Source organism: Dendropsophus ebraccatus, chromosome 6, assembly GCF_027789765.1.
Source record: "Dendropsophus ebraccatus isolate aDenEbr1 chromosome 6, aDenEbr1.pat, whole genome shotgun sequence".
Classification (NCBI taxonomy): Eukaryota; Metazoa; Chordata; class Amphibia; order Anura; family Hylidae; genus Dendropsophus; species Dendropsophus ebraccatus.
The window spans coordinates 150,747,371-150,774,747 of NC_091459.1; the positions used below are offsets into that span (position 1 = coordinate 150,747,371).

Consider the following 27,377-nt stretch of genomic DNA (forward strand, 5'->3'; position numbering starts at 1 on the left):
TGTGGTGTTACAGGTAGAGAATACAGTGCTGTGTGGTGTTACAAGTAGAGAATACAGCGTGCTGTGTGGTGTTACAAGTAGAGAATACAGTGCTGTGTGGTGTTACAGGTAGAGAATACAGTGTGGTGTTACAGGTAGAGAATACAGTGTGGTGTTACAGCTAGAGAATACAGTGTGCTGTGTGGTGTTACAGGTAGAGAATACAGTGCTGTGCGATGTTACAGGTAGAGAATAGTGCTGTGTGGTGTTACAGGTAGAGAATACAGCGTGCTGTGTGGTGTTACAGGTAGAGAATACAGCGTGCTGTGTGGTGTTACAGGTAGAGAATACAGTGCTGTGTGGTGTTACAGGTAGAGAATATAGTGTGGTGTTACAGGTAGAGAATACAGTGCTGTGTGGTGTTACAGGTAGAGAATACAGTGTGGTGTTACAGGTAGAGAATACAGTGCTGTGTGGTGTTACAGGTAGAGAATACAGTGTGGTGTTACAGGTAGAGAATACAGTGCTGTGTGGTGTTACAGGTAGAGAATACAGTGTGGTGTTACAGGTAGAGAATACAGTGCTGTGTGGTGTTACAGGTAGAGAATATAGTGTGCTGTGTGGTGTTACAGGTAGAGAATACAGCGTGCTGTGTGGTGTTACAGGTAGAGAATACAGTGTGCTGTGTGGTGTTACAGGTAGAGAATACAGTGTGGTGTTACAGGTAGAGAATACAGTGCTGTGTGGTGTTACAGGTAGAGAATACAGTGCTGTGTGGTGTTACAGGTTGAGAATACAGTGCTGTGTGGTGTTACAGGTAGAGAATACAGTGCTGTGTGGTGTTACAGGTAGAGAATACAGCGTGCTGTGTGGTGTTACAGGTAGAGAATATAGCGTGCTGTGTGGTGTTACAGGTAGAGAATATAGTGTGCTGTGTGGCTGTTACAGGTAGAGAATACAGCGGGCTGTGTGGTGTTACAGGTAGAGAATATAGCGTGCTGTGTGGTGTTACAGGTAGAGAATACAGCGTGCTGTGTGGTGTTACAGGTAGAGAATACAGCGTGCTGTGTGGTGTTACAGGTAGAGAATACAGCGTGCTGTGTGGTGTTACAGGTAGAGAATACAGCGTGCTATGTGGTGTTACAGGTAGAGAATACAGCGTGCTATGTGGTGTTACAGGTAGAGAATACAGCGTGCTGTGTGGTGTTACAGGTAGAGAATACAGTGCTGTGTGGTGTTACAGGTAGAGAATACAGTTTGCTGTGTGGTGTTACAGGTAGAGAATACAGCGTGCTGTGTGGTGTTACAGGTAGAGAATACAGCATGCTGTGTGGTGTTACAGGTAGAGAATACAGTGCTGTGTGGTGTTACAGGTAGAGAATACAGTGCTGTGTGGTGTTACAGGTAGAGCATACAGTTTGCTGTGTGGTGTTACAGGTAGAGAATACAGCGTGCTGTGTGGTGTTACAGGTAGAGAATACAGCATGCTGTGTGGTGTTACAGGTAGAGAATACAGTGCTGTGTGGTGTTACAGGTAGAGAATACAGCATGCTGTGTGGTGTTACAGGTAGAGAATACAGCGCTGTGTGGTGTTACAGGTAGAGAATACAGCGTGCTGTGTGGTGTTACAGGTAGAGAATACAGTGCTGTGTGGTGTTACAGGTAGAGAATACAGCGCGCTGTGTGGTGTTACAGGTAGAGAATACAGTGTGCTGTGTGGTGTTACAGGCAGAGAATACAGTGCTGTGTGGTGTTACAGGTAGAGAATACAGTTTGCTGTGTGGTGTTACAGGGAGAGAATACAGCGTGCTGTGTGGTGTTACAGGTAGAGAATACAGCGCTGTGTGGTGTTACAGGTAGAGAATACAGCGTGCTGTGTGGTGTTACAGGTAGAGAATACAGTGCTGTGTGGTGTTACAGGTAGAGAATACAGTTTGCTGTGTGGTGTTACAGGTAGAGAATTTAGGGTGCTGTGTGGTGTTACAGGTAGAGAATACAGCGTGCTGTGTGGTGTTACAGGTAGAGAATACAGTGCTGTGTGGTGTTACAGGTAGAGAATACAGTTTGCTGTGTGGTGTTACAGGTAGAGAATTTAGGGTGCTGTGTGAGCAAGAACACAATAAAGTGATGCAGGATTACAAATGATAGAGTACTGCAATTAATTCAGTAACACAATTAAATCGCAGTGTGAACAGCCTAGATGTTCTGCAACAGCTTTGGGAGAGTAGGAGGAAAGGTGGAGGACTGTGATGAACAGCTAAAGGAAAGCAAAGAATTCTGGAACTTGTAGTACTGAGCAACTGCTCAACCAGGAAGTACAGCCAGAAAATACAGAACTAAGACCCCAAAATAAATCATTTTTGGTAGTTTCAGAACTGGGTCAGAGAGGTAAGTAATGCTATTTTTTACCTTTAGCTGGAGTACCCCTTTAATTTTCTAAAGCTGACTCCACAAGGACTGTGGCCACATTCTGGGTTGAGAGCTTGAGGAGATTTGCCAAGCCGCATGCTAGTCCACACCCTGGACTTTCTTTAACCACTATGAGATTCATAATCTATCTGCTCATACTACAACCTTTTTCTAGGTCTGTATTATCTGCTGCTTTGCAGGATCCCCTCCCATAGGGGTGTTGTACTTGCTGACTCCCTGCAGTTTTGCCCCTGGAAGGACATAAGGGAAGATTTTGAATGTTAATGTCTTATCCCAACAGTGTCACAAGCTTCCTGTCCTTATAGTTCTTTATAATTAACTAAATTTGTAAGGGGAGCCATGTTCCTATATACCTCAGGGGGCAAATTACTGATCTAATTAGTACTATGTAATATTCCTGTGCCCTGCCTAGCTTACAAGGGCAAGAATACCCCGTTATTGTGTCGCTGTTAGGACTAAGGCCTTCACACGTCCCGCAAAGTTGTCCGTAATTGGGGATCCACAGTTACGGATCAAATTATTGCCTATCGATTTCTATTACGCTATTCACACATTCAGCTTTTTCACGGATCCGCACTGTAAAAAGAAAAAAGGACATGTCCTAGTGCGGATTGTGATTGCGGTTCTATTACCAATAGAAGTCTATGGGATCAGTATTTTTTTTATGGACGTCACGGATGTCACTAGTACTGTTCACCTTTTACGGAATAGGATGCAAATACAGATCATTTTCTATGGATCACAGAGAAAAAAAATAGGAGTTTTTGCGGCCTACAAAAATCACTGAACGTGTGACTGAGGCCTAAGGGTAAACACGTTACCATTCCAAATGCAATCTGACAGCCTTTATAAGCCACCGTAATCAGCAGGAGTAATGTGATCATAAAGAACTGGTCTCTGGGTCCTAGTGACCACCATAGACCTCATCACTACATCTTATAGCCCTTGTAGACAGGCCGAAGCAGGGCCACAAGCGCCTTTACAAGGTTCAATCAACGGTGTAGCCTATTAACCTGATGACAGTCGCCTACGCATTCCTTTACATGACATTACATGAGGAGATGTATGGGCGACCCACCACGATCTCGATGACCACGCACAAGATGCAATCAACTGCGGCACCAGAATCTTCTCATTTACTGGCTGATTGTTGGCGCTCTTACACTGTTTGACCATCGGAAGTGAAGGTTTCGGCCTGGTGATTATTAGAAGTGAAGGTTCCTATCTGTCGATAATTGGCCCATGTAGAAGGATTCTTACTAGCTGGTATTTAACATAAAGCAGAGGAGCAGATTTATTACAGATCCAGAGAAGTTTATTGATGTCACAAAACTGATAGGCGGATGTCACACATATCTGTATCCCCTCATCTCCACAGAGTTAGGGATGAAAAGGCTAAAAAGCCTTCGACCAGTCAAGCATCTGGTACAGCATGGTCCTTCCAGTTTATAAATCAGAGAACGGCCCAGCATCTGGGACAGCATGGTCCTCCTAGACTATATACTAGAAGACAGCCCAGCATCTGGTACAGCATGGTCCTCCTAGATTATATACTAGAAGACAACCCAGCATCTGGTACAGCATGGTCCTCCTAGATTATATACTAGAAGACAGCCCAGTATCTGGTACAGCATGGTCCTCCTAGATTATATACTAGAAGACAGCCCAGCATCTGGTACAGCATGGTCCTCCTAGATTATATACTAGAAGACAGCCCAACATCTTGTACAGCATGGTCCTCCTTGGTTATACTCTGGAGAACAGTCCAGCATCTGGTACAGCATGGTCCTTCCAGTTTATAAATCAGAGAACGGCCCAGCATCTGGGACAGCATGGTCCTCCTAGACTATATACTAGAAGACAGCCCAGCATCTGGTACAGCATGGTCCTCCTAGATTATATACTAGAAGACAACCCAGCATCTGGTACAGCATGGTCCTCCTAGATTATATACTAGAAGACAGCCCAGTATCTGGTACAGCATGGTCCTCCTAGATTATATACTAGAAGACAGCCCAGCATCTGGTACAGCATGGTCCTCCTAGATTATATACTAGAAGACAGCCCAGCATCTGGTACAGCATGGTCCTCCTAGATTATATACTAGAAGACAGCCCAACATCTTGTACAGCATGGTCCTCCTAGATTATATACTAGAAGACAGCCCAACATCTTGTACAGCATGGTCCTCCTAGATTATATACTAGAAGACAGCCCAGCATCTGGTACAGCATGGTCCTCCTAGATTATATACTAGAAGACAGCCCAACATCTTGTACAGCATGGTCCTCCTTGGTTATACTCTGGAGAACAGTCCAGCACATGGTCCTCCTAGCTGGTAAAACAGACCATCACCTGTTCCTGCATGGTCCTTTTGCATTCTCTGGTGCCAGCCCATAGCTCCAGGTGCCAGCACTGCTCACATGCTCCGCAGATATCCACAGCTTCATTCTGAAATAACCAGAAGACAATCAGCATTCATCTAGTGAGGTCCGAGCCTCCATAATCACCCAGCCACCGAGCGTACAGAAAAACCTCCATGTCCCATCTACTCTAATCCCCCCCATTCCCAGCTGCATCTGGCATCACTCACCCATCTTTATTCCTGCTCCGTCTCACACTCTGCAATCAGCAGCAGCTGCTGGATTTCCTGCTGTAGCTTCAGCTCTAAAACTTCTACAAGAATCGATTGACGTAAATTTTCTTGTTGAATTCCCATCCTCTGCAGCAAATGATCAGTCAACCTCAGTAGAGCCCGTCCTGCCAGAAAATGCAAAAAAAAAAAAAAAAAGCTGAAAAATATTGCTGAAAGTTTCCATTGTCCACCAATAATAATAAAACATTAACCTCATCACTTATCCAAAATCACTAAACATGTCTCATCTTCATCTGCTATCATTAAACATGCCCCCCACATATCATCCATCATCATTAAACTTGCCCCCACATATCATCCATCCACCATCACTAAACAGGTCACCTCTTCATCCACCATCACTAAACAGGTCACCTCTTCGTCCACCATCACTAAACAGGTCACCTCTTCGTCCACCATCACTAAACAGGTCACCTCTTCATCCACCATCGCTAAACGTGCCCCAACATATCTTGCTTCCTACATTACTAAACAGGTCACCTCTTCATCATCATTAAACGTGCCCCCACATATCATCCATCCACCATCACTAAATAGATCACTTCATCATCCATCATCACTAAACGTGCCTCCATGTATCATCCATCCTCCATCACTAAACAGGTCACCTCTTCATTATCATTAAACCTGCCCCCACGTATAACCCATCCACCATCACTAAACAGGTCACCTCTTCATCCATCATCACTAAACGTGCCCCCACATATCACCCATCCTATATCACTAAACAGGTGTCATCTTCATCCAATATTATTAAACATGTCCCCACATCTTATCCCATCTACCCTCCATAACTAAACGTGTCTTCTCTTTATTTACCATCAATGGGTCATCCATCTATAATAAGAGATAGATGCATGGGTGATGATGATGCAGCCTCGCTCAGTAAGCGCTCACCTGTTATGTGATGGGAATAAGCTGCTTGGACCAGGCCGGCTGCATTCTGTAAGGGCCCGTACTGCAGCCAGGAGCAGACATCTGTTACAGACCAGTCACTCACCGGCTTCTCCCAGATCTCCTCATCCTCCGACTCCTGTGACACTAAACCCTGGAAGAGAAAACATCTGTCACATGTAATGGGTGGAGGATAGCTGCTGAGAGAGGCCTTGGGGGTCCAGGAGCTCCATGCTTATTTAAAATCATTCACACTGAGAAATTCAGCCCCTGCACATGACATGGCTACCTTGTCTGTGGTAAGCAAAGACAAAAAATACTGTAGTATAAGATAAAACAGTACAAAGTGAGAGGACATGGAAGCACCTAGAGCTCAGGAACTGCTTTGTGTACTTCTGGTCGCAAAAGTGAATGGAGGTCATAACAAAACAGCTCCAGAACCACACACCAACTCTAATTCACAAACCAGCTAAAAAACTGCAAAGCATCCCCAATCCAGCTCCAAAACCACAAACCATCCCCAATTCACAAAGCAAACCAATCTCAGTCCACAAACCAACCCCAATCCAGCTCCAAAACCACAAATCATCCCCAATCCACAAAGCAAACCAATCTCAGTCCACAAACCAACCCCAATCCAGCTTCAAAACCACAAACCATCCCCAATCCACAAAGTAAACCAATCTCAGTCCACAAACCAACCCCAATCCAGCTCCAAAACCGCAAACCATCCCCAATCCAGCTCCAAAACCACAAACCATCCCCAATCCAGCTCCAAGACCACAAACCATCCCCAGTCCAGCTCCAAAACCACAAACCAACCTCCGTCCACAAACCATCCCCAATCCAGCTCCAAAACCACAAACCATCCCCAATCCAGCTCCAAGACCACAAACCATCCCCAGTCCAGCTCCAAACCCACAAACCAACCTCAATCCACAATGCAAACCAATCTTAGTCCACAAACCAACCCCAATCCAGCTCCAAAACCACAAACCAAATCCAATCCAGCTCCAAGACCACAAACCAACCTCAATCCACAAAGCAAACCAATCTCAGTCCACAAACCATCCCCAATCCACCTCCAAAACCACAAACCTAATCCAATACAGCTCAAAAACCACAAACCATCCCCAATCCAGCTCCACGGGTACGTCCAGGGTCGCCTAGGGGTTAAAAGGCCAAAGCACTTGCATTTTTTCACCTAGAAATCCACATGAGCCCTTATTTTTTGCGCCACTACTTGTATTTTGCAATGACAGGATGAATTTTTGCATAAAGTACACTGCGAAACCAGAAAAAAATTCAAAGTGTGGTGAAATTGAAAAAAAAAACGCATTTCTTTTATTTGGGGTTTTTTCGTTTTTACCCCATTTGCCCTGGGGTAACACTGACTTGTTATCTATGTTCCTCAAGTTGTTACGATTACTATAATATATAACATGTATAACTTTTATTGTATCTGATGGCCGGTAAAAATTTCAAACCATTGTTAACAAATATACGTTCCTTAAAATTGCTCCATTCCCGGCTTATAGCGCGTTTATCCTTTGGTCTATGGGGCTGTGTCAGGTGTCATTTTTTGCGCCACAATGTGTTCTTTCTATCGGTACCTTGATTGCGCATATGCGACTTTTTGGTAGTTTTTTATTACAATCTTTCTGGATTTGATGCAACCAAAAATGCGCAATTTTGCACTTTGGGATTTTTTGGCGCTTACGCCATTTACCGTGCGAGATCAGGAATGTGATAAAATAATAGTTTGGGTGATGACGCACGCGGGGATACCAAACATGTTTATTTATTTTTATTTATAACATGGGAAAAGGGGGGTGATTCAGACTTTTATTAGGGGAGGGGGCTTTTTACTAATAACAACACTTTTATTTGTACTTTTACACTTATACTAGAAACCCCCCTGGGGTTAGGGTACTCTGGTCTCTCATACAGATCTATGATGCATAGATATGCCGCATAGATCGATGAGATACGCACATTGATTGCTTCCGGCTGCTGCAGCTGCTCCTGTCACACCTAGACATCGCAACCGGGGTTAATGACAGGCTGCAGCAGGATCGCTCCTGAGCTCGCTTCATAGCGCTGTAGGAAATAATGGTGTACAGGCATGGCATGGGTCATCTGGTAGAAGGCATCCATGCTGTACCCGTATGCCATAGGTCATCAAAGTGTTAAAACCAAAACCAACTCCAATCTATGAACCAACTTCAAACCGCAAACTAACTTTAAAACCTGTACCTGTACTCTGTAAAAGCCATACCCATACGCCATACGTCATCTAGGGGTTAAGAACGCAAACCAAACCCAATCTATGAACCTACTCCGGAGACACAAGCCAACCCCAATAACCAACATTAAACCAACTACAAAACCACAAACAATCCCAATAACTAACTCCAAGACCACAGACCAACACCAATCCAAAAACAATCCCAATAACCAATACCAATCCACAAACAATCCCAATAACCAACTCCAGAACCACAGACCAATACCAATCCACAATCACAATAATCAACTCCAGAACCACAGACCAATACCAATCCACAAACAATCCCAATAACCAACTCCAGAACCACAGACCAATACCAATCCACAATCACAATAATCAACTCCAGAACCACAGACCAATACCAATCCACAAACAATCCCAATAACCAACTCCAGAACCACAGACCAATACCAATCCACAAACAATCCCAATAACCAACTCCAGAACCACAGACCAATACCAATCCACAATCACAATAATCAACTCCAGAACCACAGACCAATACCAATCCACAAACAATCCCAATAACCAACTCCAGAACCACAGACCAATACCAATCCACAAACAATCCCAATAACCAACTCCAGAACCACAGACCAATCCACAATCACAATAATCAACTCCAGAACCACAGACCAATACCAATCCACAAACAATCCCAATAACCAACTCCAGAACCACAGACCAACTCCAATCCACAAACAATCCCAATAACCAACTCCAAGACCACAGACCAAAAGACCAACACCAATTCACCAATCTAAACCAATCCACATTTGGCTGCTTCTGGAGGAGACCGTGTTACCTGGTGTGGAGCAGCCATGTTAGGAGTCTTGGGGCACCATGTGACCACTCAGCAATTCTGGCTTCTTATCTGCACCTGCAAATATGAAGTAATTTATTAGAAGCTGGAGACTCCATGTGTCCCTTCCATACAGTCCCTGATTTATATGGTTACTGTATGTAGTATTATTCCGGCCGAATTCCCATTGCTCTATTACAGCTGCCAAGTCATTAGATCTGCAGTCGCACTGCGTGTCTATAAGGGTTCTATTAGACAAAACAATTTTTCCGATAAACAATAAACAGTTGTTTAAATTAAGTTTGATTATCATTTAGATTTGAACAATATAACGATTTTTCGCACGATAATCGTACCTTGTAATAGGGCCCTAATACAGATGGAAAAATTTGTTAGCTGTGTGAAACCTGCCCATGGCTAATAACTGATCGTCCACCATATAAATTGAGCGGCCTCAGACACTCCAGTTATTATCACTGTCGACCATGGGCCGACCATGCAGGATATACCACCTCATGGGACAACTACGCTGACTGTATCCATTGTGACCACCCTGGACAATCGAGGGGAGGATGCAGGGTCCCCCCGATTATATAACAGCACAAATTTCTTATACGGGGGGGGAAATAAGTATCTGATACACCAACGACCCTCTACACAGAACAGAGAGGGGGTAATAACATCAACAGTGAGAGACAGAATCTATAGAACATTCCAGATAATCACATTGTAGGATTTATACATAATTATTCACCATTTTATTGCATGAAATAAGGATTTGGTCACCCACCAACCAGCAGGAATTCTGCCGCTCACAGAGCTGTCAGTGTCTCTATAAGAAGCTCCTCCCACTCTGTCCTCATCACCTGTGTCATCTCATTACCTGTATAATAATCACCTGTCCTCACAGTCATCACACTCCAACCTCTCCACCATGGCCAAGACCAGAGAACTATCTAAGGACACCAGGGACAACACTGTAGACCTGCACAAGGCTAAGATGGGCCACAGCACAATGGGCAGCAGCTTGGTGAGAAGGTAACAACTGGTGGTGCAATTATTAGAGAATAGAAGAAACACAAGATGACTGTCAATCTTCCCTGGTCAAGGGTTCCGTGCAAGATCTCGCCCCGTGGGGTGATTCTGTCTCACAGGTGAAGTTACCGAACAGAAATATGACCCCCACCTCTCCATCCTGTGTAGGGGATCGGCAGGGGATCAGATATTTTCCCCACTGTAAGTGAACAGATGAACAAGTAATAAAGGTGCGACTTGAAGGATTAAGGTCTTTACGAGATATAATGTGTTTGTGCGCGATGCTGGTGAGCACTGATAGATCAGAGGAAAGAACACAAAGCCCATGTACTGACCCAATGTGAGGGACAGCGTGCCCCTCTCCGCTCTGGTAGACGCCATTAAGATATTGAGCATGTATCCCTGGTGTAATGCTTCTATGCTTTTTGCCATCCAGAAAGGGGGTCTTATACTGGGACAGGATTGGCAGAGGATGGAGCGCTACGTTGTTGGTGAGGAGGGAGATGGTGTTATACTGGGACAGAATGGGCAGAGGATGGAGCGCCATGGCAGTGAGGGGGGTCTTATACTGAGACAGGATGGGCAGAGGATGGAGCGCTATGTTGGTGAGGAGGGAGATGGTGGTTTACTAGGACAGGATGGGCAGGGGATGGAGCTCCATGTTGGTGATGAGGAGGGAGATGGTGTTATACTGGGACAGGATGGAGTGCCATGGTGGTGAGGAGGGTTTTATACTGGGACAGGATGGGAAGAGGTTGGACCGCCATGTTGGTGGTTAGGAGGGAGATGGTGTTATACTAGGACAGGATGGGGAGAGGATGGAGCGCCATGTTGGTGAGGAGGGTCTTATACTAAGACAGGATGGACAGAGGATGGAGCTCCATGTTGGTGATGAGGAGGGAGATGGTGTTATACTGGGACAGGATGGAGCGCCATGGTGGTGAGGAGGGTCTTATACTAGGACAGGATGGGAAGAGGTTGGACCGCCATGTTGGTGGTGAGGAGGGAGATGGTGTTATACTGAGACAGGATGGGCAGAGGATAGAGTGCCATATGGGTGGTGAGGAGGGAGACAGTGTTATACTGGGATAGGACTATGTGCATGGTGAGGAGGAAGATGTTGTCTTTGAGTGTTTAGGGTCTGGTAAAGGTGGATGCAAGTCATATAGGACCAGGATAAAAAATCCAGTGTGTGTGGGGCTGCTCAGGAGAGGACTGCGGCATCGGGACTGAGCAGAGCAGCAGAGGTGGCAAAACAACAAACTATTCCAGCAACTTGAGGTGGCACTAGTGCAAGCCATCATTACTAGTGATGAGCGAACATGCTTGTCCGAGCTTGGTACTCGTTCGAGTATTAGGGTACTCGATACTCAGACAAGCATCTTGAGAAAATCTCATCATCCGTTTCCTGTAAGTTTGGGCGCTATTTCTCAGTCAATAAACATGCAGAAGACTCTTTGGTACATCCTGCGATCACATGGGAACCATACATGTCGATAGCAGCGATTGGTTGGCCAGATTAGATGACCCTGCCATATAAAAAGCGCGTCCGTCAAGGCTCGGCTCAGCTCACATGTATGCTGGAAGAGATCAGGGACAGAGCTGCTGCTGGTCAGGGAGAGCGTTAAGGAGGGAATTAGCGTTCCAGTAGGCAGGGTATATACTAGCGAAACAAACAGCCCTTGTAAGGGCTTCAAATCGTTTTTAAATTGTATTACTACAGATTGCTGGCTGGGACTTGCAGTGCTGCTACCGCGATTTCACCAGCACACTGTGGTGACCGGCTGCTGGCAGAAAGGGGGCATTAGCTGTTGCATACACACCCCTAAGAAGTGCTCAGTAGTCTTTTATTACTTTGTGGCTGGTGCTGCTGCTGGCGTAGATTGTATTGCTATGATTTGTAGTACACCTGCATAGAACTAAACTGCTCATTGTCCTGTGTATCAGGTGGCATAGACCACAGACCACCACTTACACACAGACTCTATAGACAGCCTCCAAATACTAGTGTGACACTGACCACCAGTATATTTACGGATTTCTGTATTTCTTACTGAAGCCCTACCCAAGCTCACTGCAAATTGCCCAGTGTAAGGGGGGTATCATACAGTGTATGGCTGCAGCCACCACCAGATTGTATACCACAGGCTCCAAAGAATTAGTGGGACCACTAGTGCATTTTCTGCTTTTTGTATTCCTTACTCAAGCCATATCTAAGCTCACTGCAAATTGCTCTGTGTTAGGGGGTGTCATACATTGTATATCTGCAGTCAGCAACAGATTGTATACCACAGCCTCTAAAAAACTAGTGTGACCTGGCCACCAGTATATTTTCTTATTTCTGTATTTCTTACTGTGGGCATATCCAAGCTCACTGCTAATTGCCCAGTGTAAGTGCTGCTATACACCATATGGCCAGGTTCAGACTATGTAAGTGTGCGGCTGTAATTGTGCGGCGGTATTTTTGGTGGTTCATGCGTACGCTGGAAAGTATAGGATATACGGCTGCACAGTGCACACTATGTATGAATCTACGGCCCGATCGTAAACGGACCCGTAAAAAATGAACAAGACCATTGTTTGCGGCTGGAAACGCGGCCGTGGATTGACAGGCGGTCCGTACGGAGTACTTCAAAAATAGTCGGCAATGATGCCGAATGCCGATGCCTCTAATAGTTAATATATTAAATTAATAAAACACATTTTCTTTGTAATAAAGTCCCTTTCGTTGTTCAATAATTAAATTTAAACTAATCCATCATTTTGCAATTAAATATACTGTTAAATATTTAATTGCACAATGATGGATTCGTTAGAATTAAATTATTGAACAACGAAACTGAATTTATTTCATCGAAAATGTGTTTTATTAATTAAATATTAATTAGTACAGGAAGCTCCATAAGCCGTTAATTCATATTGCCGGCAAAAGAGCTTTCTGTACTAATCATCACTTTACTGTAATTAAAACATCAAATGTTTCTTCTAATTATGTTATCACAATAGTATTATTAGAAGAAACATTTAGAATTATATGTGCGCTCAGCTGATTGGCTGATCGGCTGAGCGCACATATAAAGAGCCGGTCCGCAGTACAGTGACTTCATTGTGCTGCGGACCAGCGAAGAGGACACATCGGGGTATGTATAGAGCTCTCCCCACCCCCTCCCCAGCACTGCACCCCTCCCAGCAAGGAAGGGGGGTCACTTAACCCCTTCCTTGCTGGGATGGGTGCAGTCTGACATCAGTCTGGCCCCCAAGGGGTTAAGGGGGATGCAATACATCCTCCCTTAACCCCTTGGGGGCCAGACTGTAAGCAGCGATCTGTAAAGATGCTGCATACTGTAAGGAGCACAACACCGCTCACAATGATGGGTGTTGTGCTCCTGTTTGTGTGTTTTTTGTGTGTTTCTCCCTTTTTGTTTTTCAGATATCGGTATCCTGGGGATTAGGTCGGATTCCGTGGACTACGTCGATGACCAGCGTTTTTTTTGTTTTGTTTTTAATAAAATGGTCAATGAGGGGTGTGGGGGTGTTTTTATTTGAATAAAAATTTTTTTTAACTTGTGTCTTGTCTTTATTTCTTTACTTTATAGACTTAGTAATGGAAGCCGTCTATTAGACGGCTTCCACTACTAAGTTGTGGCCTAGTGTTAGCCGGTATAAAATGGCTAACACTAACCCCCTATTATTACCCCAGTACCCAATGCCACCAGGGGTACTGGGAAGAGCCGGGTGCCAGTGGTCCAGGAGCGTCAATATTGGCGCTCCTGGACCGGGCGGCAGCAGGCTGGTAAGATTTAGGCTGGGGAGGGCCTAAACCAATGGCTCTTCCCACCCTGGTGTTACCAGGCTGCTGTCGTTTGGTTTTTAACCCGGCTGGTTATAAAAATAGGGGGAACCCTATGCGTTTTTTTTTAAATAAATAAATAATTTAAAAAAAAAACCGCATAGGGTCCCCCCTATTTTTATAACCAGCCGGGTTAAAAACCAAATGACAGCAGCCTGGTAACACCAGGGTGGGAAGAGCCATTGGTTTAGGCCTTCCCCAGCCTAAATCTTACCAGCCTGCTACCGCCCGGTCCAGGAGCGCCAATTTTGACGCTCCGGGACCACTGGCACCCGGCCCTTCCCAGTACCCCTGGTGGCATTGGGTACTGGGGTAATAATGGGGGGTTAGTGTTAGCCATTTTATACCGGCTAACACTAGGCCCCAACTTAGTAATGGATTCCGTCTATTAGACGGCTTCCACTACTAAGTCTATAAAGTAAAGAAATAAAGACAAGACACACGTTAAAAAAAATTTGTATTCAAATAAAAACACCCCCACACCCCTCATTGACCATTTTATTAAAAAAAAAAAACGCTGGTCATCGACGTAGTCCACGGAATCCGACGTAATCCCCAGGATACCGATATCTGAAAAACAAAAAGGGAGAAACACACAAAAAACACACAAACAGGAGCACAACACCCATCATTGTGAGCGGTGTTGTGCTCCTTACAGTATGCAGCATCTTTACAGATTGCTGCTTACAGTCTGGCCCCCAAGGGGTTAAGGGAGGATGTATTGCATCCCCCTTAACCCCTTGGGGGCCAGACTGATGTCAGACTGCACCCATCCCAGCAAGGAAGGGGTTAAGTGACCCCCCTTCCTTGCTGGGAGGGGTGCAGTGCTGGGGAGGGGGTGGGGAGAGCTGTATACTCACCCCGATGTGTCCTCTTCGCTGGTCCGCAGCACAATGAAGTCACTGTGCTGCGGACCGGCTCATTATATGTGCGCTCAGCCGATCAGCCAATCAGCTGAGCGCACATCTAATTCTAAATGTTTCTTCTAATAATGCTATTGTGATAACAGAATTAGAAGAAACATTTGATGTTTTCATTAAAGTAAAGTGATGATTAGTACAGAATGCTCTATTACCGGCAATATGAATTAACGGCTTATGGAGCTTCCTGTACTAATTAATATTTAATTAATAAAACACATTTTCGATGAAATAAATTCAGTTTCGTTGTTCAATAATTTAATTCTAACGAATCCATCATTGTGCAATTAAATATACTGTCAAAAAATAAATATATATATAAATATACATTTATTTATATATCTATTTATTTTAACAGTATATTTAATTGCAAAATGATGGATTAGTTTAAATTTAATTATTGAACAACGAAAGGGACTTTATTACAATGAAAATGTGTTTTATTAATTCAATATATTAACCATGAGAGACATCGGCTATAGTGCAGAGGATCGCAAACCCCAGTAATAGCGATTCCTGTAAACTGTTTCCCTGCTTTCCCAGATGCATCCAGAGGTGTTTCCATCACTTTCTTAACATTTTATTTGTTATTTTTAGTTGAACCAGATTTCCAAGTAAATGACCGTATGTTTTCAGCCGCATGTCTATTTTTTCCCACGGCCGTAGTTTCATCCGCACATTTACAGCCGCATAAAAAATACAGCCGCACAGTTACATAGTGTGAACCTAGCCTATACCTGCACTTACACACAGACTCTATACGACTACCTCCAAAAGTAGTCTAAGTAATATATTTTCTTGGCTTGCTGTGATCTGTAGTGCAGTTATCTCAGTCTTGACTGTGCAGTGTCCATAAAATGGTGAAGCCCAGGGGTAAGGGTCGAGGACGAGGGCGTGGGGTTCCAAGCGATGCAGTGGGCAGAGGCCATGATTCTGGGCAGGGTGACACAGCAGCACCTGTTGAGGAGTGAGCAGTGGCACACCGCAGACATTCACTCCCTAGCTTCTTCTCGCAACTTACAGGGTCTCAGGGTAGACCACTATTGAAACCGCAGCAGTGTGAACAGGTGCTGACGTGGATAGCGGATAATGTGTCCAGTAACTTAGCCAACACCCAGTCTTCCACGCAGTCCACCCACGCTACCCAAGGGAGAGGAACCCTTGCTCCAGCAGCTCAGTCTCCTTCCCCACAGCCTGTGACCACCAGTATATTTTCTGATTTCTGTATTTCATACTCAAGGCATCTCCAAGCTCACTACTGATTGCCCTGTGTAAGGGGGTGTCACACGGTGTATAGGTGCAGCCACCAACCACCAATCGCAGCGGTGTAAGGGGGTGTCACACGGTGTATAGGTGCAGCCACCAACCACCAATCGCAGCGGTGTAAGGGGGTGTCACACGGTGTATAGGTGCAGCCACCAACCACCAATCGCAGCGGTGTAAGGGGGTGTCACACGGTGTATAGGTGCAGCCACCAACCACCAATCGCAGCGGTGTAAGGGGGTGTCACACGGTGTATAGGTTCAGCCACCAACCACCAATCGCAGCGGTGTAAGGGGGTGTCACACGGTGTATAGGTGCAGCCACCAACCACCAATCGCAGCGGTGTAAGGGGGTGTCACACGGTGTATAGGTGCAGCCACCAACCACCAATCGCAGCGGTGTAAGGGGGTGTCACACTGTGTATTGGTGCAGCCACCAACCACCAATCGCAGCGGTGTAAGGGGGTGTCACACGGTGTATAGGTGCATCCACCAACCACCAATCGCAGCGGTGTAAGGGGGTGTCACACGGTGTATAGGTGCAGCCACCAACCACCAATCGCAGCGGTGTAAGGGGGTGTCACACGGTGTATAGGTGCAGCCACCAACCACCAATCGCAGCGGTGTAAGGGGGTGTCACACGGTGTATAGGTGCAGCCACCAACCACCAATCGCAGCGGTGTAAGGGGGTGTCACACGGTGTATAGGTGCAGCCACCAACCACCAATCGCAGCGGTGTAAGGGGGTGTCACACGGTGTATAGGTGCAGCCACCAACCACCAATCGCAGCGGTGTAAGGGGGTGTCACACGGTGTATAGGTGCAGCCACCAACCACCAATCGCAGCGGTGTAAGGGGGTGTCACACGGTGTATAGGTGCAGCCACCAACCACCAATCGCAGCGGTGTAAGGGGGTGTCACGCGGTGTATAGGTGCAGCCACCAAGCGCAGCGTTCAACTGTCCCTGCAGCAGACCTTTGAACGGAAGTGCAAACACACTGCAACTCACCCACATGCACGAGCCCTAAATGTGCACATAGGCAAACTGCTGAGCCTGGAGATGCTGCCCTATCGGCTGGTAGAGACAGAGGCTTTTAGTCAGCTTGTCAGGCACTGGCACAGTTCAAAGGAACAGAGAGTGAATATAGTTACATAGTTAATACGGTTGAAAAAAGACACATGTCCATCATGTCCATCCATGATCATGGTGGATCCTAATTTAGCATCCTTGTTTTGTTCAGTTTTTGACAACACCGATTAATGGGTGTTCCCCCTCCTTACTTCCCATCTGACACCACTAGCACCAGAGGACGTAGTTATGTGGGCCGAAAAGCGGGGGAGAGGAGGGGTGGAGCAGGCAGCTTGTTAATGGGCAGGGGAACACTCTCCAAGGCCTTTGACAGTTTCATGGCACCCCAGCAAGACTATGTCACCCGTCCCCAGTCTAGACAGAGTAGGGGATAGGCCTTCAGAAAGATAGTGAGGGAGTACCTTGCTGACCATATCAACGTATACAATCTGTGGGTAACTGCAGCTATATAGTATATGCCGCCCTCTTACACAGGGCAATTAGCAGTGAGCTTGGATGTGACTGCAGTCATAAATGAAGATATAAGAAAATATACAGGTCACACTAGTTTCTGGAGGTTGTTGTATACAATCTGTGGGTAGCTGCAGCTATATAGTATATGCCACCATCTTTTACAGGGCAACTAGCAGTGAGCTTGGCTGTAACTCACCACCGCTGATTTGATTTTGAGTTTGACTTGGAGGTGCTGGGCTGCCCTGCCCCTAGTGTGTTTTCAGAGCGGGTCTTCAGTGCAGCTGGTGGCATCATAAGCGCACCCGCCTGTCAACTGACAGCGCTGACAGACTGACGTTTATTAATTTTCTTATTTTTTATTTCTTATTGCAGCCATATCCAAGCTCACTGCTAATTACCCTGTGTTAGCAGTGAGCTTGATTGCGTGTGACAACGGGCGGAACCTGGTGGCGGCTCTGCAACTCGGCAGCCTCACACATGTACCATGCCTGGCCCACGTCTTCAACCTAGTATGGCTGCGGTTCCTTAAAAAGAGTCTGTGGAGTCTTGGTTGCGAGTCTCAAAACACGGGATAGCCAGATATCTCTAGCCTGTTGCCACAGGGTGCCTCCATGATGGGGAGAGCACCACACCACCCTGATAAATAGCCCCTTAAGTCCCACTCGGTTGCGAGTATTGGAACATAAATAGGGAGATACCGGCAACAGGCTAGATATCTGGCTATCCCGTGTTTTGAGACTGTGTTTTGTTTGCGGTTCCTTAAAACCTACCCCAATTTGCCTGACTTGCTCACTAAGGTGCACCGCATCTGTGCGCATTTCCGTAAGTCAACTAGGGAAAATTACCCCACCTGCTACAGTCAAATTCAAAGTTAAAACAGTGGTGGAGGGAGAAGTGGTGAGTCACATGATGCAGGGAATGTTACCCCAACTGCTACAGTCAAATTCAAAGTCAAATGTCATCTTTCGGGTGTCCTCTAATGTCCTTTCACCAGTACCTTCTACCTTCCTTGCATGTTGTAGCCGTTTTGAAGGCAGGATTGACCACTGACCAGGTCTTTTTAATAAAATTCCGGGGCCTCTTAAGAAGACTGTATTGTATTACCCTGTGTAATTAGCAGTGAGCTTGGTTGCATGTGACAACGCACGGAACCTGGTGGCGGCTCTGCAACTAGACAGCCTCACACATGTACCAAGCCTGGCCCACGTCTTCAACCTAGTGTTGGTGCTGTGTTAGGCAAAATTTTGGGGTTGTTCATATGCTACCTCAATTTTAATGGTTCTCTGTGTCAGGCTAAGTGTTTGGGTGGTTCATATGCTACCTCTGTTTTAATGGTTCCCTGTGTTCTCACACATTATATATATATATATATATATATATATATATATATATATATATATATATATATACACATACATTTATATATAAATACAGGTATAGAAATATATAAATAATAAAATATTAATAATATATAATTTAATATAATAATATATTAATATATCTATCTATCTATATATAACTATAATATATATATATATATATATATATATATATAAATATAAAACATAATTTTATATTTAGTAATATATAGTGCCATGCTGTGTTAGGCTGAGTTTTTGTTTGGTCCCTATGCCTACCTCTGTTTTAACCAGGCTGTTGCCCAGAATTAGGCATAATGGTGCCATTAGGCAGCCTCAGAGGCGTCCATACATGCTGCCCCTGCTGTTTCCTGTCCATTTCTGTTGTGTTTCCATCATTTTCTGAGGTTGACAGGTTTTCACACAACCTTCTCTGTGCCGAGTTTGGGTCCCCTGCAAAAATACTCAAGTTTCCCATTGACTTCAATGGGTTTGTTACTCGAAACGAGCACCCGAGTATCAGGAAATACTTGTCTCGAGTAACGAGCACCTGAGCATTTTAGTACTCGCTCATCACTAATCATTACCATAGTAAAATACAAACCACTGGTGCCCTCACCGAATATACCCCCAGCACTAACCCCATTATAACACCTCCTCCACCCGTACACTAACATACCACCAGAACTAACCCTGTTATATTACCTCCACCTTTACCTGAATATACCCCCTGCACTAACCCCATTATAACACCTCCTCCACCCTTACCCGAATATACCCCTAGCACTAACCCCATTATAACACCTCATCCACCCTCACCCGAATATACCCCTAGCACTAACCCCATTATAACACCTCCTCCACCCTTACCCCAGCACACTCCCTCCAGTGTAACACTTGCCCCTTCATACCACCACCATCTCCACACTCACCCCAGCAGTACACCATCTGACATGCTCTCACCCCGTCATATAGTGGTTGGTGAATGATTGATCCCTCAGGGTCAGGGTACAGGATACACACCTGTCGGGTGTCAGTGTATACAGATCATGGTGCCTGGTCACTACCCTGTGTATCATGTGGACCTGGATCCTTCTGGCTTCTGGTATTTTCCCTCCTCTCACAGGCAGTATTTCCATAGCATGGAGGAGGGAAGCTCAGAACATCCGCACTGTAGTGTAAGCAATGATCAGCGCCAGGGTCACGGGTGTAAAATAAAGGTGTGGGTAACACACACTGAGGGCTAAATGTGCTGCTGGAATTAAAGGGACACTCTGGCAAAAATCTTTTTCTTTCAAAACAAATGGCTTCAGAAAGTTATATAGATTAGTAATTTACTTCTAATTAGAAATCTCACATCTTCCAGTACTTATCAGCTGCTGTATGTCCTGCAGGAAGTGGTGTATTCTCTCCAGTCTGACACAGTGCTCTCTGCTGCCACCTCTGTCCATGTCAGGAACTGTTCAGAGCAGGAGAGGTTTTCTATTGGGATTTGCTGCTGCTCTGGACAGTTCCTGACATGGACAAAGGTGGCAGCAGAGAGCACTCCTGGTGTATTGGCCTGTCTCCTGGTATCTGCTCCATGCTCTGGACACTACAGCCCCCTCCTTTTGGTGTACTGGCCTGTCTCCTGGTATCTGCTCCATGCTCTGGACACTATGGCCTCCTCCTCCTGGTGTACTGGCCTGTCTCCTGGTATCTGCTCCATGCTCTGGACACTACGGCCCCCTCCTCCTGGTGTACTGGCCTGTCTCCTGGTATCTGCTCCATGCTCTGGACACTACGGCCCCCTCCTCCTGGTGTACTGGCCTGTCTCCTGGTATCTGCTCCATGCTCTGGACACTACGGCCCCATCCTCCTGGTGTACTGGCCTGTCCTCTGGTATCTGCTCCATGCTCTGGACATTACGGCCCCCTCCTCCTGGTATACTGGCCTGTCTCCTGGTATCTGCTCCATGCTCTGGACACTACGGCCCCCTCCTCCTGGTGTACTGGCCTGTCTCCTGGTATCTGCTCCATGCTCTGGACAGTACGGCCCTATCCTCCTGGTGTACTGGCCTGTCTCCTGGTATCTGCTCCATGCTCTGGACACTATGGCCCTATCCTCCTAGTATACTGGCCTGTCTCCTGGTATCTGCTCCATGCTCTGGACACTACGGCCCCCTCCTCCTGGTGTACTGGCCTGTCTCCTGGTATCTGCTCCATGCTCTGGACAGTACGGCCCTATCCTCCTGGTGTACTGGCCTGTCTCCTGGTATCTGCTCCATGCTCTGGACACTATGGCCCTATCCTCCTAGTATACTGGCCTGTCTCCTGGTATCTGCTCCATGTTCTGGACACTACGGCCCCCTTCTCCTGGTGTACTGGCCTGTCTCCTGGTATCTGCTCCATGCTCTGGACACTATGGCCCTATCCTCCTGGTGTACTGGCCTGTCTCCTGGTATCTGCTCCATGCTCTGGACACTATGGCCCTATCCTCCTGGTGTACTGGCCTGTCTCCTGGTATCTGCTCCATGCTCTGGACACTACGGCCCCCTCCTCCTGGTGTACTGGCCTGTCTCCTGGTATCTGCTCCATGCTCTGGACACTACGGCCCCCTCCTCCTGGTGTACTGGCCTGTCTCCTGGTATCTACTCCATGCTCTGGACACTACGACCCCCTCCTCCTGGTGTACTGCCCTGTCTCCTGGTATCTGCTCCATGCTCTGGACACTACGGCCCCCTCCTCCTGGTGTACTGGCCTGTCTCCTGGTATGTGCTCCATGCTCTGGACACTACGGCCCCCTCCTCCTGGTGTACTGGCCTGTCTCCTGGTATCTGCTCCATGCTCTGGACACTACGGCCCCCTCTTCCTGGTGTACTGGCGTGTCTCCTGGTATCTGCTCCATGCTCTGGACACTACGGCCCCCTCCTCCTGGTGTACTGGCCTGTCTCCTGGTATCTGCTCTATGCTCTGGACACTACGGCCCTATCCTCCTGGTGTACTGGCCTGTCTCCTGGTATCTGCTCCATGCTCTGGACACTACGGCCCCCTCTTCCTGGTGTACTGGCCTGTCTCCTGGTATCTGCTCCATGCTCTGGACACTACGACCCCCTCCTCCTGGTGTACTGGCCTGTCTCCTGGTATCTGCACCATGCTCTGGACACTACGGCGCCCTCCTCCTGGTGTACTGGCCTGTCTCCTGGTATCTGCTCCATGTTCTGGACACTAGGGCCTCCTCCTCCTGGTGTACTGGCCTGTCTCCTGGTATCTGCTCCATGCTCTGGACACTGCGGCCCCTTTCTCCTGGTGTACTGGCCTGTCTCCTGGTATCTGCTCCATGCTCTGGACACTACAGCCCTATCCTCCTGGTGTACTGGCCTGTCTCCTGGTATCTGCTCCATGCTCTGGACACTACGGCCCCATTCTCCTGGTGTATTGACCTGTCTCCTGGTATCTGTTCCATGCTCTGGACACTACAGCCCTATCCTCCTGGTGTACTGGCCTGTCTCCTAGTATCTGCTCCATGTTCTGGACACTACAGCCCTATCCTCCTGGTGTACTGGCCTGTCTCCTGGTATCTGCTCCATACTCTGGACACTACAGCCCTATCCTCCTGGTGTACTGGCCTGTCTCCTGGTATCTGCTCCATGCTCTGGACACTACAGCCCCCTCCTCCTGGTGTACTGGCCTGTCTCCTGGTATCTGCTCCATGCTCTGGACACTACGGCCCCCTTCTCCTGGTGTACTGGCCTGTCTCCTGGTATCTGCTCCATACTCTGGACACTACAGCCCTATCCTCCTGGTGTACTGGCCTGTCTCCTGGTATCTGCTCCATGCTCTGGACACTACAGCCCCCTCCTCCTGGTGTACTGGCCTGTCTCCTGGTATCTGCTCCATGCTCTGGACACTACGGCCCCCTTCTCCTGGTGTACTGACCTGTCTCCTGGTATCTGTTCCATGCTCTGGACACTACGGCCCCCTCTTCCTGGTGTACTGGCCTGTCTCCTGGTATCTGCTCCATGCTCTGGACACTACGACCCCCTCCTCCTGGTGTACTGGCCTGTCTCCTGGTATCTGCACCATGCTCTGGACACTACGGCGCCCTCCTCCTGGTGTACTGGCCTGTCTCCTGGTATCTGCACCATGCTCTGGACACTACGGCGCCCTCCTCCTGGTGTACTGGCCTGTCTCCTGGTATCTGCTCCATGCTCTGGACAGTACGGCCCCCTCCTCCTGGTGTACTGGCCTGTCTCCTGGTATCTGCTCCATGTTCTGGACACTAGGGCCTCCTCCTCCTGGTGTACTGGCCTGTCTCCTGGTATCTGCTCCATGCTCTGGACACTACAGCCCTATCCTCCTGGTGTACTGGCCTGTCTCCTGGTATCTGCTCCATGCTCTGGACACTACGGCCCCCTTCTCCTGGTGTACTGACCTGTCTCCTGGTATCTGTTCCATGCTCTGGACACTACAGCCCTATCCTCCTGGTGTACTGGCCTGTCTCCTGGTATCTGCTCCATGTTCTGGACACTACAGCCCTATCCTCCTGGTGTACTGGCCTGTCTCCTGGTATCTGCTCCATACTCTGGACACTACAGCCCTATCCTCCTGGTGTACTGGCCTGTCTCCTGGTATCTGCTCCATGCTCTGGACACTACAGCCCCCTCCTCCTGGTGTACTGGCCTGTCTCCTGGTATCTGCTCCATGCTCTGGACACTACGGCCCCCTTCTCCTGGTGTACTGACCTGTCTCCTGGTATCTGTTCCATGCTCTGGACACTACAGCCCTATCCTCCTGGTGTACTGGCCTGTCTCCTGGTATCTGCTCCATGCTCTGGACACTACGGCCCCCTCTTCCTGGTGTACTGGCCTGTCTCCTGGTATCTGCTCCATGCTCTGGACACTACGGCCCCATTCTCCTGGTGTATTGACCTGTCTCCTGGTATCTGCTCCATGCTCTGGACACTACGGCCCCCTCCTCCTGGTGTACTGGCCTGTCTCCTGGTATCTGCTCCATGCTCTGGACACTACGGCCCCCTCCTCCTGGTGTACTGGCCTGTCTCCTGGTATCTGCTCCATGCTCTGGACACTACGCTCCTCTTTATGTCTCCTGGTATCTGCTCCAGTGACGAACTGCTGTAGCTGCTCCTATTACACAAAGTGACACCCAGCACTGTCACTGAGATCATTGTTACGTTTCAAGATCACAATCTTTTAATATGCTATATTACACCAGACCATTATCGGCAAAAAAAAAACAATAAAAAAAATGTGCTCAGCATTTACTTCACCAAGTCACTAACTGAAGAAGGTACCAAGCTGTGGAGAGGGGTAATATTACAGAGGAGAGTTATTATATTACAGAGGAGGAGGATATAATATTACAGATTGGGGGAATATAATATTACAGAGGAGGAGGATATAATATTACAGAAGTGTAGGATATAATATTACAGAGGAGGGGGATATAATATTACAGAGGAGCAGGATATAATATTACAGAGGAGAGTTATATAATATTACAGAGGAGAGTTATATAATATTACAGAGGAGGAAGGTATAATATTACAGAGGAGGAGGATAATATATTACAGAGTAGGGGGATATAATATTACAGAGGAGGAGGATATCATCATGTTAGAGAGGAGGAGTATAATATCATATTACAGAGGAGGATAATATCATATTATGGAGGAGGATAATATCATATTATGGAGGAGGAGGAGGATAATATATTACAGAGGAGGGGGATATAATATTACAGAGGAAGAGGATATCATCATGTTAGAGAGGAGGAGGATAATATCATATCACAGAGGAGGATAATATACTACCGATGGATATAGAGATATGGAATAGTAAATGCAGTTTAAAGGGGATGTCTGTTGAGCAGGAAAGGTCCTACCTTTTGTGACGCTCCATTTCCTCCGTTTGCCTGTCCGTGCTGATACTTCCGCAGACGAGAGCATGTTGGGAGCAGTGACAAATAGTTGCCTGATGTTACTGACGCCAGCAGATATTGGAAATGCCCGCTGTCCCCTCTCGTCTGTGGAAGTTATCAGCACGGCCAGGCAGACGGAGGAAGTGGAGCGTCAGAAAAGGTAGGACCTTTCTTGCTCTTCGGAGATCCCCTTTAATGTGGGATAATATATGCTAAATAATAAAACACTGGGTAAGGCCTCATCCACACGTCTGTAGTGCAGCCCGCAACCATGGACCCCCAACCACGGACCGCACTATGAATGTGCTGATTTTTGCGGCACAGATCACGACCCTGTACACATGTAAGAGTAAATGGGGCCATTGAAATCTAGTGGTCTTATGTTCTGTCCACAATTGCAGGTTCGCAACTGCGGATAGAACCACAGACGTGTGAATAGAAATAGAAAGCCCTGGGACTCGTATACAGTACGCCAGGCAGCTGCTGCCAGATGGCTCCACTGCTGGGGCATGGCGCCCGGAGTACCAGCTTCCAGTTAGGTAGTTAGACTTCTCCTCCCTTTCTTACCCACAGCAGCAGAGTGGCGCAGCGGAAGCGGGCTGGGCCGATGGATCCTGTTGTGTATGATCCCATTACTTGTGATGACACTGAGAGATTCCATCAGGCGATACGGACACTCACTCATTCCAGATTAGTCTATATACAATATAATGATTGAGAGGAGGAACACAGGCCGTGACTTGTTCTATAGGCCACAGACACTCCCAGAATTCATTACCACTGAGCTAGAAAGGCTGGATGTACATTATAATCCTGTATGAAAAACAACTAAGGGGCAGTCACACGTTCCGGAATAACAGGCAATGTGCTATGGAAGGGACTTGGGGGTTCGGACCATCCCTATTCATGTACTCATGATGTACTGTCACTCTCTGAGGCCGCTGTATTACACTGTAAGGTGCCCGCAATCCAAATGGAAAAATATGACGTTCCTGTGGCCGTTCTAGCAGTGTCGGCTGCAGGTACATTCTGTTTTCCCACCTTTGGGTTGTGCCCGCAATCCAATGAAGCATTGCACTCAATGTGAAGGCCGGCATACTTTGTGTACACAACTATTTTCTACGGCCGCTGTTCGTCGAGCTGCGGATGTAGAAAATAGACTCATTACTCATATTTACTGCGACTGCAGTTCAACAACGGCCATAGTGTGTACTCTGTTGTATATATTATGGCCGTTGTTGCACCGAAACCAATGCAAACGTATTGATTTCATTAAAAACGTTGTTAAATAAAAAGAATGGACGTTGTTAATGAAATTAACACGTGGTGTGAACATGGCCTAATAATGATGACCTTATAACTCCCTCCCTCCAGTGGCAGATATAAGTTTCTATATATCTTCCATGGCCTGGATTCATCATTACTCGCTGCAGCTCCCCCGCACTGACCGGAGGCCGTGAATCACTCCTTTTATCTTATGCCGGTTTAATGAATCTAGTGGAGAGGAATACGACCTGGGGCCTACACATGGGCTTCAGAAGGAACCTGCACTCCCACACATCCATCTTACCCTTTGGGTCTCCAACTCTTTGTATGTATAGAGAGGACACTGATGTGTATAGTCCCCATGTCAGGCAGGTATAACCCCTCTGACAATGTGTGACATCACAGCTCAGTGGACTGTGTGTTAGTGACACGTTAATAATCTACACATACGCCTGCAGGCCACATTCACCACATTTACCTCTCCAACCCCCAACCTCCATAGCTGAATATGTGGTTACCTTATATCGATAGGATGTCCTCCTGCTCCTCTATAAGCTTGGACTCATCTGGGAGGTCTTCAGGTGAAGTCTGAGGCCACCCTACACATGAGAGAGGTTCTTCCTGTCTCAGCCTCTTTTACCGCCCTTCTCTTTTTCCTGGCTTTCTGTCCAGTACATGTACACTATGTCCTCAGGGAACTTCCTCCTCTGTATGTCAGCTCTCCGGCCCACACAGATGCCATTATGACAGGCACGTTCTGTAGCTCTTCACCTGGACATAGACTCTGTTTCCCGGGCACTCAGGAGCTGTCTCTTCTTTCCTCTGCTGCCGCACCTTTCTGCTTCCCTAATCCTGTCTGCTCCCGCCCCTCTCCTTGTCTTCTCCCCTCACCTGTTCATGCTTGCCCGGTGGCACGCCTCTCACTCACATGTTATAGGATGGTCCTCATATAATTACACATCCTCGGGGCAGAAGGCCTCACGCTGGTATCTCAGGCATCTCCTACCATCCTGTGCACCGACACAAGACACTCAGCTGTTTCTTTACGCTCCAGCAGAAATCCATGTTGATTTAATGGACAGAATCTGTCATCGTGATGATAGCGGAATGTAAACTCTGTTTCTATGGGCTGATGAAAAGAACAGGCAACAAGTCCAAAGTCCAGAGCGATCGAT

General features: G+C 47.0%; 1 protein-coding gene across 1 annotated transcript; it reads right to left on the bottom strand.

Annotated features, from left to right (window-relative positions):
• Positions 1 to 3,702: 3,702 nt before the first annotated feature.
• LOC138795164 (sterile alpha motif domain-containing protein 12-like) lies at positions 3,703 to 27,377 on the bottom strand. The gene is made up of 5 exons (XM_069974149.1): positions 26,721 to 27,377; positions 9,055 to 9,129; positions 5,963 to 6,113; positions 5,003 to 5,169; positions 3,703 to 4,860 (listed from the first exon to the last, which is right to left on the bottom strand). The coding sequence occupies exons 2-4, from the start codon at positions 9,070 to 9,072 to the stop codon at positions 5,009 to 5,011; spliced, it is 330 nt and encodes a 109-aa protein (XP_069830250.1). The 5' UTR covers positions 9,073 to 9,129; positions 26,721 to 27,377; the 3' UTR covers positions 3,703 to 4,860; positions 5,003 to 5,008.

Excerpts from the sequence above, each read along its gene's own strand:
- LOC138795164 (XM_069974149.1), bottom strand. Across the intron at positions 5,170-5,962 it reads TTATTCCCATCACATAACAG|GACGGGCTCTACTGAGGTTG; the intron begins GTGAGCGCTTAC and ends ATTTTCTGGCAG.